This window comes from Haliotis asinina, chromosome 4 (genome assembly GCF_037392515.1).
Source record: "Haliotis asinina isolate JCU_RB_2024 chromosome 4, JCU_Hal_asi_v2, whole genome shotgun sequence".
Taxonomy (NCBI): Eukaryota; Metazoa; Mollusca; class Gastropoda; order Lepetellida; family Haliotidae; genus Haliotis; species Haliotis asinina.
Genome location: NC_090283.1, coordinates 79,866,516 through 79,880,275, shown reverse-complemented (window position 1 = coordinate 79,880,275; position 13,760 = coordinate 79,866,516). Strand labels below are relative to the sequence as shown.

The following is a 13,760-nucleotide window of genomic DNA, read 5'->3' as shown; positions in this document are numbered from 1 at the left end:
ATCCAGCTTGCAGTGTAGTGATTGTAGAAATGGCGCAATGGGCGAGTGTTCTCAACTTTCCAGAGCCTTACTATGCCGACGTTAATGCGAGTTTGTGTTAGTTCTCGAACATCTGTTATCATCACTATTTCATAGTCATTTACCATTGTATCGCATGGTGACAATCACTGGATTGTCTGGTCCAGACATTGTGTACAAACAACATCATACAGCTGTAATACTGCGGAAACAAATACACAGTGACGATATAGTCAGAATGGTACAGTCGATTTTTAGGGGAAACGGAAAGAGTTTTGGTGCTTATGTGAGCGCGCGCGCATGCGCGTATGTAACACGGACAACTCTGTCAGATGCAGCATGTAGACAGCAATTCCTGCGTCTTTAGGTATTTTACTGTTGAAGGGCAATAGGTTTCTGACATAACAAAGTGCTAAAGACAGACAAGTACAAACAGTATGTAAGAAATAATTTAATTAGTAATAGTATAGTAAAACAGAGTGATGCATGTAAGAACAGACCTGATACTCAAGCCACTTCGTCCCCACACGCCCCTTTCCGGACTGTCCCTAAAAGACACGGATAGTGACGATGGTTCGGGGTATGTTAACAGTGAGTGAAACGAGTTTTAAATCTGAAGAATTGAATATTTCTACACCATCTTCTGACAGGAGGTGTAAACCTACGCAAACCCGTCGCCAGTCGGCTCTTGCACACTATGAGTAATCAGAATAAGAGTCTTCCGGTTACCCGGCTTTGACCATTGCAAAGTGAGGAATTCTGGGATAAACCGAAGAACATTAACTTTGGAGAGCCGGAAGTTACCATTCATAACCATCGTGTGACCTTATCGTTTGAAAGGAACACATTCGGTATGACACTAATGGCCATGTTTGATAAAATTCCGAATGACCCCAAATAGTCAACACTTCTCGAGATGTGATCAAACGGCTCAATAAAATTCTACTGACGCCTGACAGACGATAACAGCCGACTGGGAACGACAGATATCTGTCTTGGCAACGGTGCCTGTCATGTTCTCCCAGCTCAACCGGATGTTCCGACTGATGTTGCCAAGTTCGATAACTCCTACTGTGATAATGCATGTACTTGATATCCACGTGGTAGATAGTCAGCTGTCGATGTGGGCCTCTGCTATACGTGCACAGCAAATACTGCTATTCTACTGGTTCCATACCTGAGTGTTCTTTCTAAATATAAAAGCTAGAACTGACCAACTCGGCATCAGTAAACTCCAAAAAGACTAACACGACTTTCATGGCAGGTGTACCGTGATGTGAATGATACTAACTAGACAGACAGTATAATGCCTTGTCACTAGCAAACTCCTTCCACTTCACACATTCTACAAAATCAGTTACATCAATACTCTTTGTTATAGCTGGAATGTAAATCGTGTCAAGAACAATATTCAGTAGGTATATACTAAATAAAATATGTAACAAATAATTAGTATATAACAAGGAAAGTGTACCACGCATGCCACCAGGACAAAAACGGAAGAATTTTGCACTTTGACTGGTATCGTTCTTCCTAGGTTTGGGAACACCAGTGACTGGCGTCAGATCGATGTGGGAAGTCGAACACCGGTCTCTGGTGCAGAGTGAACGCCTAAAACATGCTACTAGATGTATTGGCTTGTCTGACACGTGCGGCGAATATGTTAAGTTGATCTCCGGATTGGTCGGTGTACAGTCCTATATATCATGCATGTATCAGGCCGTAAACGTGCTACAGTGGGACTTGTGTATACATTATCCATGGACCGATTTCTATGTCAAACAAATACTAGTAACCATTTTTAGTTCACCGGAGACCAAATTGTTACATTTTAATAACGCTGTATTTTAAACAAAATGCACGAACAGCAGCAAACAAATAAAAACAAATAGCAACAGCAAATACTATCATCTGGTCATTCCTACATATATATCGAGAGGGAAAACATTTGAAAGGCTAATGGTTACTCTCCATCAAGCCCCTTATACAGGAATCTTTCCGTCTGTACAGGTGTTTTAAACTGCAAGGGAAAGGGTTTTGACATGCAATGTCATTGTAATTCAGTAGTAGGTCTTCCAAAAATTGAAGTCGATATATATTTAATATAGATATGTACATAACAAATTACACCTTGTATGGTTCTCAGATAACGACCTGGTATGAAGCATAGCAAAAAACAAAAAGGGGCAAAATGAAGTTTGACGTCATTTTGAAACGCACAAAGCTGACGAGCAAGGTAATTTCTGTCCACGGAAGTTGTTAGTCGAGCGTCACGACAAACAAACAGTCATTTCTAGTTTGGTTTAGAAGACATCTTTTTGTGGTCTCTAAAAGGCCTTGGGGTTGTTTTAAACAAAACGATTCTGGTATGTAAAGGTTTACATTACACAAATATGAACTTCCGGTATTGTTACTATTTCCGTTTGTGTTGTTGGAAATACCAGTATGCACTTTGTACAATTAAATAAAGTATTATATACTGCTAAAAAGTAGGGGAAGATATATCAGAGTCAGTGATAGTAATCACTACACTTCCGTCTGACCATAGTTATTTGCACATCAATCGCTTTTGAAAGATGATTGGTGCATGACGTGAAATTTGCATGCGTACGATTTTCATCTGCTGACGCCCCCACCCCCACCCCCAGTCAGCTAGGGACAAACACTAGCAAATGTGTGATGCACGTTGGCTGTCAAAATGAATGGTCTACTGTGATTTATGGATCGCCTTGAAAACCACCAAATTTAAGAATGACACGTGAATAGGGCTACTGTGTTATACACCTGCATCTCATGCGGTGTGTCTAGGGGTGGAATTTTAGGTAAAATTTGTTAACGCTTAAATTTCTTGTCCAAACTGAAACTCCTGTTTCCCCTACTTTTCATTAGAGTTATATATTCTACATTACCAGTGTTTCTTATTCTATCGTATTTAAAAGGTAGACCCATTCGCCACCGTTGATGCGTTTCTCCATCTCCTATATAATTAGCCTTGCACAACTATAACTAGAAATCTTTCCTGACTTGACCTGACTTGACCTGACTTGACATGAGCAAACCAACATTGAACATTATGAACTTTAACTGCGTGAGTCCCTTGCTGTACAACTGAAGACGAGATACCCGTTAGTCAGTCTAAGTAAACTTAGTCTCAGTATTATTCGTTACAGTCCTCTACGAGTCTAACAAACCCCAGTAGAAGGTCGCGTCAGGTAACCTTTGAGATTGACCAATCAGAACACAGCTTACCAAATCGCGAAAGTGGACATTCACACACGCCTTTTGAACTTTAGCCTCGAAAAGGTTTGTATCCAAACGATTCCGAATGCTATTTTCCGCACGATCACTTCCGGGCGATGCACATGGCGCACGATACAACACTGTCGACAGTGTGTAAACAGTCACTGAAAACAGCGTTGTTGTCTATATTCAAGGACGTCAGCTCGCGGAAATATTGGCTGCTAGTAAATATGTCATCTAAAAGTCCTAAGCGTATATACTGTAGGTCAAATATCTGTGTTTTATGCGGATTTTCGTTTCTTGAAGGATCTGTGTCAGTGACTGGAGAACTTTGGTCCGCCAAACCCTAAACAGTAGCCGTCGTCTGATTGGTTAATTCCGTTCGGCCGTCTCGCATTTGATTAGGTCAGACGTCGCTCAGTGGTTACCTGACGTGACCTCCTATTGGGGTTTGTTAGACTTAGTAGAGGAGTGTAACGAATAATACTGAGACCAAGTTTACTTAGACTGATTCGTGAGTATTAGCACACGTTCTTATGTTACAAGACTTACAGGGCGATTTTGAGACGACGCACGGGCACATGGTATGTTTGTTTTTACATCTCCTGTGTTCAAACAGTAAATAAATAACGGCCCTAAATGGCCGTGGTTTCCGAGAAAAACCCAGAACGAGGCGAACAGGTCCATGATAATTATCTGTAGAGACTACAGATGAGATACAATGGGCATTGATAAAGAAAAATAATACCAGTCGAAACACCTGTGTCTTCAACGAAATCGTGGCTACATCAATGTTATATACACAAGGCGATTCTGTATAACAATGAGTAACAGTGCAGCAATGTGGTTCCCATAGTAACAATATTGCATATACTTCCAAGACTTCCAAACAAATGCTTCCATGTTCACAAACTGTTCACTTTCACTAATGATGACTGCTCGTTAGATATGACAAATGACTACAAACTCATCCAAGAGGCTGAACTTGTGGGCTTAATTGTGTCGTGGTATGATGAAATGACGTCATGTGCTTTATGACGTACAATGTATGATGACATCATCACGCTTCTCCGATGAGACCAAGAAGAATCTTCTTGTAATCGCCACTTGTGTCGCCTTTGATGAAGCTAGCCAACGTTTTACCATAGTTACGCTCAAATTCTTCCTTTATCAAACCCATATCAATCTGAAATTGAGAGCGAGATTACATCATTTCCAATTTCAAAGAGGTAAAATGAGAACCAATTCACTTCATTCTCATCAAATATCCTTCTCCAACCAAAATCACATCCGTAAATTATTACCCAATATTTTTAATCATTTAGAACTCCTCTACAGACACTGATGATGATAGCCATTCTGGAGAACCACAAGTGTTTCATGATGTCAGCTGTATTCAGCTGTGATTCTGTTTCTAGTCCAATGACCCTCGTCACAATTAGACTCGAATGATGTCATAATGCAAATTGAAAAAGCAACAAAACAAACAAACAAACAAAAAACAACCAAAAAACATTGCCAATTAATACGTTTACACTTCTACCAACGCCAAAATGATAATAGCTGCATATAGAAACCATCTGACCAACGGGAGGAACTTTCACTAGTAATCCCCATCTCGATTTTTCAACGAAAAAAAAAAATAGAAACTGAGTAGAAACTCACCTCGCAGCGGGACACGACAAGTCTGATGAGGTGTCTGTCCTTTGTTCCAGCACCCTTCATACTTTTGTACAACAGCTCAGCGTAGAAGGCGGGCGTGTTCCGAACCAGTTTAACTGCAAGAGAGACAACTTCATGTCAACCGATTTAGCGTGTTTCCGCATCCTATCTTACAAAATGAGGGGCGGTCTAGGAAAATAAAAATCCGGTGTAACGCCACGCTTAAAATCATTGTACTTTCACGACAACATGCATCCACCTAGTGAGAATCTGAGATCCCAACGCAGTCACTTACCGACAGCGAGGTAGGCCTGCTCCAGGTGCCCGCTTGTTTCCTTCTTGATGGAGGCCTCTATGTCCTCCCCACAAGCCATCTGGTAAGCCTTGAACACTTCCTTCAGCTGGTTGTAGCTTCTCAGACTCAAGATGCGGTTAAATACAGACTCATCCGTCCCCAATTTCTTGACGCCAGCCTGCCAACACCAATACAAGGACTCAGTGAATTGGAGGGTAACATGAGTCAGAGCCAGTGTGTTACGCTGGATGGGTGAGCTAGAGAATGAGTGAGGTTTCATACAGGCTTTAAGCTCCCGTTTCATTCAGGAAATCTTAAACAGTATAATGAAAGAATTTCGTCCTCTTCCGTGTGTGTTCTGAATCCACACAAACACGTTCTGTTTATCCGAGACATTTCTTAAATCAGTTACAAGATCCAAAAATTAAACGAAGACCAGTGAACACTTTGGGAAGTTCACTCTGAGTATTTAACCAGGGAGTAAATATGAGTCTGTATTGTCTAGCCGCATTCTTGACTTTCAGGAATCTTTATCACTTTTGTAAAATCTATTGACATGTTTATGAACAAAGACATTCACTCAGGATGGACCAGACTCGAACGCTTGATCATTGGATCCTAGTACCATTAAGTAGGGTAACTCTGCACAATGCATTGTGGCAGCCTCGACTAACTTGACACCTTATTGTTACCGTATTTCCCCGATTACACGTCCGGGAAGACATTTCTTTCAGACCAACTCCACCCCCATCGTTTAAGAGATAGGTAATATGGGAGGGAATTCCGGCCATAAATTACCCTCCGTATAATCGATACCCAGTGTTTGATCTATATCCGAAGATGTGCTGAGGAAATACAGTATGGCAATATCAAGATTTGGAACAACTGTGCAATATGTATTGTTTGTTTCGTTGTTTTTCTTAAGTTGAACTCAACAATAATCCAGCTATATGGCGACGGTCTGTACATGATCGGGCATGGACGAGACAACCCAGTGATTTACATCAGAAGCATCGATCTACGCAGTTAGGATACAATGACTTGTGTGAGCAAACGTTCAGCTAGTCGTCCCTTACGACAAGCATAACCCTGATCTTCACGGAATGTTAGATTTATTGCCTGATAAAAGTATTAACACATGAATTATTTGCTGTCACCTTGACTAGATCCTGGGCATCGATAAGAGCGTCACTTGGGTTCACTTCCGTAGAGCTAGACCGATTAGCTGTTACTTGTGACGTCAGAAAGCGTTTAAAGTGACCGCTTGTATCTGACTGGATGTCCTTCTCAAGGTCCTTTTGATACACTGAAACAAACACGCGGGGTGTTGTAAACACAAACTCTTCCCATATTAGTTCGAGTGCGTAAGTTTAGATTTTCGCTGCTTTTAGCAATATTCCATCAACATCACAGCGGGGGACGCCAGAAATGGGCTCACACATTGCACCCATATGGGGAATCGAACCTGGTCTTTGGCGTGGCGAGCGAATGCTTTAACCTCTTGGCTACCCCACCACCTCTTATAGTTCAAGCATTCAAGAGTTGCAAAATCATTCTGGACTAGAATTTTATTAATTTTCATATATCCTCCTGGGTTTCTAACAGACAAACTTGAATGACTGGCATGGATTGTTAGTTACCGAATTTGACATGAATCGTCACGCATGACAGCCCTGCATGGTACACACAAACCAAGAACATAAGATTCGAACCACGATCCCGCTCAAGGTATAGGGGTTACCGTTGGCTCCAATGTTGTCCTTACATCTTTTATACTCAGCCTTGATTTCCTCGATCTCCTTGTTTGTCCGGCAACACAGGATCTCGATCAGCGTGGTCTCGTCAGTGCCGGCACCCTACACGGAGGAAATACCATAGACTGTCGCCTCTTGTACGTCACAACATACACTCATACATATACTGGACAAATGTAGTTAGGGATATAAGTAAATTTTGTTCGTTTTACCATAGCTAGCTAGTCTGAGCTAGATACCGCATTTACTCAACATAATCTCTACGAAACAAGAAAATGTGACTGTGAGGTTCAACATCGATGTATATAATATACTGTAGAACAAAAGAAACGCAACTCTGTTTTTGTCAATTTTTAAAACAGAAGACAGCTTCAGCTCTTCATCTTAACATTGTGGACATGTTTGTCTTAACACAGTCCTAAACCGTGTGCGAGTTACATCAACAACAGAATGAAACGAACATGGAAGACAGCATATCCTGGCACGAGTAAGGGACGGAACTATGCCGATACAGTTCTCTGAACATAAGCATACCTTTATTGCCCCTTTGATTTCTTTGGCGTCGAATGTCCGTGGGGCTTCCAACAATGCCAGTATCACGTCCTCAAACCTGCCGCTCAACTCTGACTTCAGCTCTGCTTTTAAATCCTAAAAGTTGAATACAATATATATTTCATACTTGGGTGGGAATTATTGCTGGGAACAGAATATTGGTACGGTAACAGCTTCGATGACAGATTAGAATTACTGCCGCAGTACAGAAGACAAGAATAAGGATTGGTTCCCCTGACAATACAAAGTGCAACAGCGTCACCGGTAGGTGATGGACTCTAAAGATCCCCGGCCATCTCGTGGTTTTGTGGTACAAGCCGAACAGTTCCGGAAAGGGAATGCCTCCCAAAAGGATTCAAACCAGATGATAAAATTGCATTTTCAAAAATCCATATTAGTGGCCGAGCAGCTGATGGATGCATTAACCCGAACACTAAATAAAATACAGCGGTTAACCCACGAGGCCAGGGTTCGATTCCTCATATGGGTATAATGTGTGGAGCCGTGATACTGCTGGAATATTTGTCAAAACGGCGTAAAAATAAACTCAATCAGCCACTCACGCCATTTCCAGATAACTAAACAGATCGTCTCATAATTCTGACAAATGAAGACATGAGTTATCACATACATGAATTCCACTTGTCACGGGCTACCGGGCAAGCGAACAAATGGGTTACCTTTCCATACATGGTTTTGAACGTTTTCTCTATTTCCCGCCTCTGTCTGTTATCGTGGGTCATCATTATGTTTATGATGGTTCCTTCGTCCGTGCCTGTCAACAAATGATAGCAAGTCAGGACTTATCCAGACCGATGTTCATGATGACAATCACTGGATTGTCTGGCCAAAACTCAATTATTTACACATCGGCTCCATACAGTTGGAACGTAAGTGAGTGCGGCGTTTGGGAAACAAGGAACAAAATCATCTTTAGAATCAGTTGGTTTTGAACATCACAGTTACGTCAGTATGGATTGATTTCGTCTATGCGCTTCAAAGCCACTCGATTCCAAAGTACATAACGGCAAATCTGGATCAGACAAACCTGTGTTCGACATCATGACCAGCGACGTACGCCGCCGTGGTACGATGACACAATCAACACGATAACAGGGCCAGGTAATCAGATTCTCTTACTTACGACCGTTGATTGTTGTTTCAATATAAAGTCCAGCTCGTTACAGTGGTGTGTAAATAATTGAGTAACAGCAATAAGCCCAAGGTGCTGATGACCTATTCTAACCTGGAGTCATCATAGTGATCTGTGCAAATATAACTGACACTGGATTGATCTGACAGAGCCTTCAGCTCTGTCGGGGTAGGATGGCAGAATTAGTAAGACCTTCACACTGAAAGCAGCCAGTCTCTATTTCCGTGTCGAAGACAAGAACACCCTGAAACTCCGTACCTCACTTGTAGTACGTAATATGGAACAGTAATTAAGTTGTATCGACAGGTGACCATACGTGTACATATCTAGTGCAACTGAAGGCGCCATCGGTCACTTGGGTAACTAAACGAATGCAAGTGTTTGAAGCGCCGTAAAATGTGCGTTTCCTCAACACTTCCCTTCTTGTGAAGTTTTCCCATGCTATAACAAATTATTGAGGATCTGTTTTTTGTGTACAATGGTGTCGACATTGGAGATTTCAAAATTGATAACTTTGTGAGTTTACATCATTCCACTGAAGTGAATTAAGAGCACCAAAGCGAGTTATTTCGCTACCGCATACGTGCTGAATGACATGGTATCAGCCTAGAACGTGTGTCTTTTGTTCTTTGTTTGTTGTTTTGTTGTTTAATAATCCAGCTACATTACCGTCTGTAAACATCAAAAACATGAGCATCGATCTACACAACTGGGATAAAATGACATGTCAGCCAAGTCAGCGAGCCTGACCACCCGATCCCATTTGTCCCCTCTTGCGGCAAGCATTGATTGCTGAAGACAAATTCTAACGCGGATATTCTCGGGTTTCTAGAATGTTCAGTTGTGTTATGGATGGTGCAGGGATCAGTATCCAGTTCTTACTGTGAAATATGCAAAGTCATAATGTCCCCCAATATAGTCGAATATAACATAGCTGACTTTGTGTGCAGGCGATGAAGTGCTTGACTCTGAGAGTGTGATATCAAATCCTGAATGCGACTCTACTAGGATCTGTACTTCTCTGGGAAAGTGTAATCGCTCACATAACATATGTTACATCTGACACATTTCGGCTTTCGGTCATGACGTGACAACTTACACTTGTCACAGGGTAATTTGACTGTCACTTGACGTCATTTGTCAGACTTCCGTTTATTGTAGATGACGCGATGGCTGAGTGGGTTAGATCGCAGACTTTGTGTGCTGGCGATTAGGTGAAAGACTAACAGTGTAGGTTCGAATCCTTGATGGAACACAATGAAAAAAATGTTCTTAAAATCTGCATTTTTCTGAGAACGTGCCATCTCAAATATAACAAGTGTTACAGTGGGATGGACATTCAGAACTACTTCATCCATAACACTACACCAGTCCCGACATAGCTGGGATCCCTGTAGACTAAACTCGAGGAGTCCCCGGCTGTTCCAACAAGCACAGATACGTATGACAGCGCTAATAACTAGGTTGTAAAGAGACTAAAAGAATTACAAAAATAAAGTTCAGCAACCCACCGAGGCCCTTCATGGCTTTCCTCAAGGCCTCCGCTGCCTGCTCGGGGCTGAAAGGCTCAGCAGCGAAAACAGTTGGCTGTAAAAGAAGAAAGACCATGATAAATGCAGAAAGGGAGCTAAAATATCACGCATGTTTTGATAAACGTGTGAAATTATTGAATAAAGTTTACTTTAGGTGGGAGTTCATTATTGTGTTGCGCACAAGCGTTCATTAGTAACCGAATGAATTCATATTGCTTTTCCTTGGTATGACCGGAGCGCAAAGCATTGCTCTTGAAGTCAGAGGGAGTAATGACATGAAGGTAAAAAGGCTATTCATCAACAATGAAAATAAATGGGTGGAAAAAGAACAACACTGTGTATCAACTTGTACTAAAGGGAGTGTGTTTGTTAATCTGGATCCAAGTTCGACCGTCCATATTGCTGCGTTAATATGTCGCGCCAAATAGGCATTGTTGCAGCCAGCTAGAACAAGTTCAAGCATATACTCCATATTAGTACAAATGTTGGAAGTATCCCCAACTTACCCCAGTATTACATGTTGAAGAATAACTGCAAATACTTCAATGCCTAATCTGAACTGAACTACTCTCTCTCTCTCCTTCCTCTCTCTCTCTCTCTCTCTCTCTCTCTCTCTCACACACACACACACACACACACACACACACACACACACACACACACACACACACACCTCCCTTGACACAGTACCTTAAGTGTGCAGGACATGTTATGATTTGATCTGGTCTAGGTTGTCTCCGTCAAAAAAGATATCACTCCTGAAATAGGTTTGCCTTATATACCCTTGCATCTATTTATATACCTTTTACACAGAAATAGATTCGTGACGTCACATATTCATTCATGTCACAAAGGGTGCGCGACCGACGTCACGAGATTTCGACACTGCACGAGCTTTCTTACTCGCGTCAGTAGAACAACCCATTGATGTCACAGAGACCCTGTCAAATTCGGACACACATACTACTTCCTGCTTGTTTGCATTGTGTTTGGTTGTGTTGGCCTAACTGCTCAGGGCAACGAGGGGTGGAAATCACCTGACGGAAATATTTTATCGCGACATATCCACAAATGTTTCTCGATATAAGTTATTCCCCTTGGATGTTCCAGCGCACCTTATTTCACGAATGAACCCTGCCTTATTCGGGTCAGGTGTGCGTGGTTCAGGGTGTGCCTTATTTCACGCATTTGTAATTTGACGTGTGTATTAAGTACAGTGGGCTTTATTCATGTTTAGGCTGCTGTCATATAGCAACATACTATCCATGCGTATATTAGGTGGTTGTTCTCCATGAAAAATACCAAAAAACGAATCATATTGCATTCAAGTAACTACGTGTTTAAAGAACTCACGTATATATCGAACTCATCAGAGACATAACGAAATCATGGACATAAGGAACTTATAGATATAATGAACTCATCGATATGACGAAGTCATCACAGATATATCGAACCCATCACAGATATAACGAACTCATGGACATATGGAACTTATAAATATACATATGGAAATTAATTAAGCAACACCAAATTCAAAGACACATAAAAACTTAACAAAGTTTAACGAAGTAATTTTGATGATTGATTATTCAATTTTGATGTATTGACATACAGCATGAGCTTTTCATGGGTTGATATGACGCGCGTGAAGCTTGCACAGCGCACGTGCATTGCTTTAACCTCAACTTTCGAAAAATGCACTTTTTCCCTGGGGTGTTTACAAGCGCAGGTTGTCGATTGCATTCGGTTTTTCATTCATTTCAATGTCATGGCACGTAGGAAATTATCAGAGGCCACTCGTTGGCAAATAATCGGCATGAGGAATGCTGGTATGTCTCTAAGACAAATCGGGACTCAAATCGGACGACATCATTCCATAATTTCAAAACTTTTGAAAAAATACCGGGCCACTAATGAAGTTAAAGACCTGCCTAGACCAGGAAGACCCAGGAAGACCACAGTCCGGGAGGACAGAGCTTTACTGAGACTTGTACGGCGCAGGTCCTTCGACTCGAGCTCTCGGTTGAGACAGGAGTGGCTTCCAGGGAGACCCATCTCGAACAGGACTGTTCGGAATCGTCTGAAAGCTGCAGGATACCGGGCAAGGAGGCCAATCAAGCGACCCAGACTGTCTCCAGCCCATAAGGCAGCCCGACTGGCCTGGTGTAATGACCGTTTGCACTGGAACATTGCCTCTTGGAGGAAGGTCCATTTCTCAGATGAGAGCCGGTTCTTGCTGCACATGGTGGACGGTCGTACTCGGGTCTGGAGGCAGAGGAACACAGCAATGGCTCCACGGAACATCCAGGAGACTGTGGCCTTTGGGGGAGGTTCCGTTATGGTATGGGGGTGCATTTCCATGAACTGCAAGTTGGATATCATTACCATCCGTGGCAACCTTAACGGTGTTCGTTACCAACAGGAGGTTCTTGACAGGGCTGTGGTACCTCATTTTGAGAACCATCCTCTGGCAACGAGACCCATATTTATGGACGACAATGCTAGACCTCACAGGGCGCATGCTGTAAATGATTTTTTGCGGCAAAATGCAATTGACAGAATTCCATGGCCTGCCATGAGCCCTGACCTCAACCCCATTGAACATTTGTGGGACTTTATTGGCCGTCGTGTGAGGCAGAGAGACCCACCAGTCCATAATCTCAACGAATTGACGGCTGCCCTGCATGAGGAGTGGAACAGGATCCCCCAGAATCAGATCCGGAGACTCATCCAAGGAATGAGGAGGCGTCTGGAATCGGTGGTGCGTGCGCAGGGAGGACACACTAGATATTGATGAAAGTCGGTGTGCAGACTCTCAGATGACTGTTCTTTCTTTCCATGTGACATTTGTGTTAATACACCTGACAACAACGTCTGTGGATGAATAGTAAATTGTGTCCATTTTTTCATGAATTTAAGACAGTTTTAAGAATTTGGATTTCGTTGCAATAAAGCAAAGTCTTGATACTTTTTCCCTTTAAGTTGTTTGTCAGAGATCGTCTGTTGAATAAAAAAGTGTCAAACTATATCAACCCGGCATATTTTGATTGTCAGAACACTTCAAAGTTGCTCCAATAGAAAAAATTGGGGTGTTGCTTGATTAATTTCCAGGTGTATATAATGAACTCATCGATATAAGGAACTCATCGATATAACGAACTGGGGTTTTCCCCGGCCAAGACAGGTATGCTGTTGTATGTGTCAAACTTCAGTTACATGGAATTAAGACTGGTGGACATTGAGTTCATAACAAATAGTTGATCAGTGCACTGATGCGCGCTAAGATGAATTACATTGTACATGGTAAATGAAATGATGGTTTGTCGCAAATCCGACACCAACAGCTTTAAATATTGACTTCATAATATTAATGAAAGTACAGCCATAAGGCTCTGTAGTAGAACTAGAAGGCTCTGTAGTACAACCACAAGGCTCTGTAGTATAACCACAGGGCTCTGTAGTATAACGACAAGGCTCTGAAGTACAACCACAAGGCTCTGGAGTAGAACTAGAAGGCTCTGTAGTACAACCACAAGGCTCTGTAGTATAAC

At 42.1% G+C, this 13,760-nt stretch overlaps 1 protein-coding gene across 1 annotated transcript in view; it reads right to left on the bottom strand.

The window, feature by feature from the left end:
* Positions 1–456: 456 nt before the first annotated feature.
* LOC137281953 (annexin A11-like) overlaps positions 457–13,760 on the bottom strand; it is a 57,668-nt gene continuing 44,364 nt past the window's right edge. Inside the window, exons 2-9 of the mRNA XM_067813691.1 lie at positions 10,186–10,261; positions 8,202–8,296; positions 7,504–7,617; positions 6,981–7,071; positions 6,373–6,521; positions 5,216–5,393; positions 4,924–5,036; positions 457–4,444 (exon numbers count right to left, since the gene is read on the bottom strand). Coding sequence (XP_067669792.1) covers positions 4,319–4,444; positions 4,924–5,036; positions 5,216–5,393; positions 6,373–6,521; positions 6,981–7,071; positions 7,504–7,617; positions 8,202–8,296; positions 10,186–10,261 — 942 coding nt within the window. The 3' untranslated portion in view covers positions 457–4,318. The remainder of the gene's footprint in view (positions 4,445–4,923; positions 5,037–5,215; positions 5,394–6,372; positions 6,522–6,980; positions 7,072–7,503; positions 7,618–8,201; positions 8,297–10,185; positions 10,262–13,760) is intronic.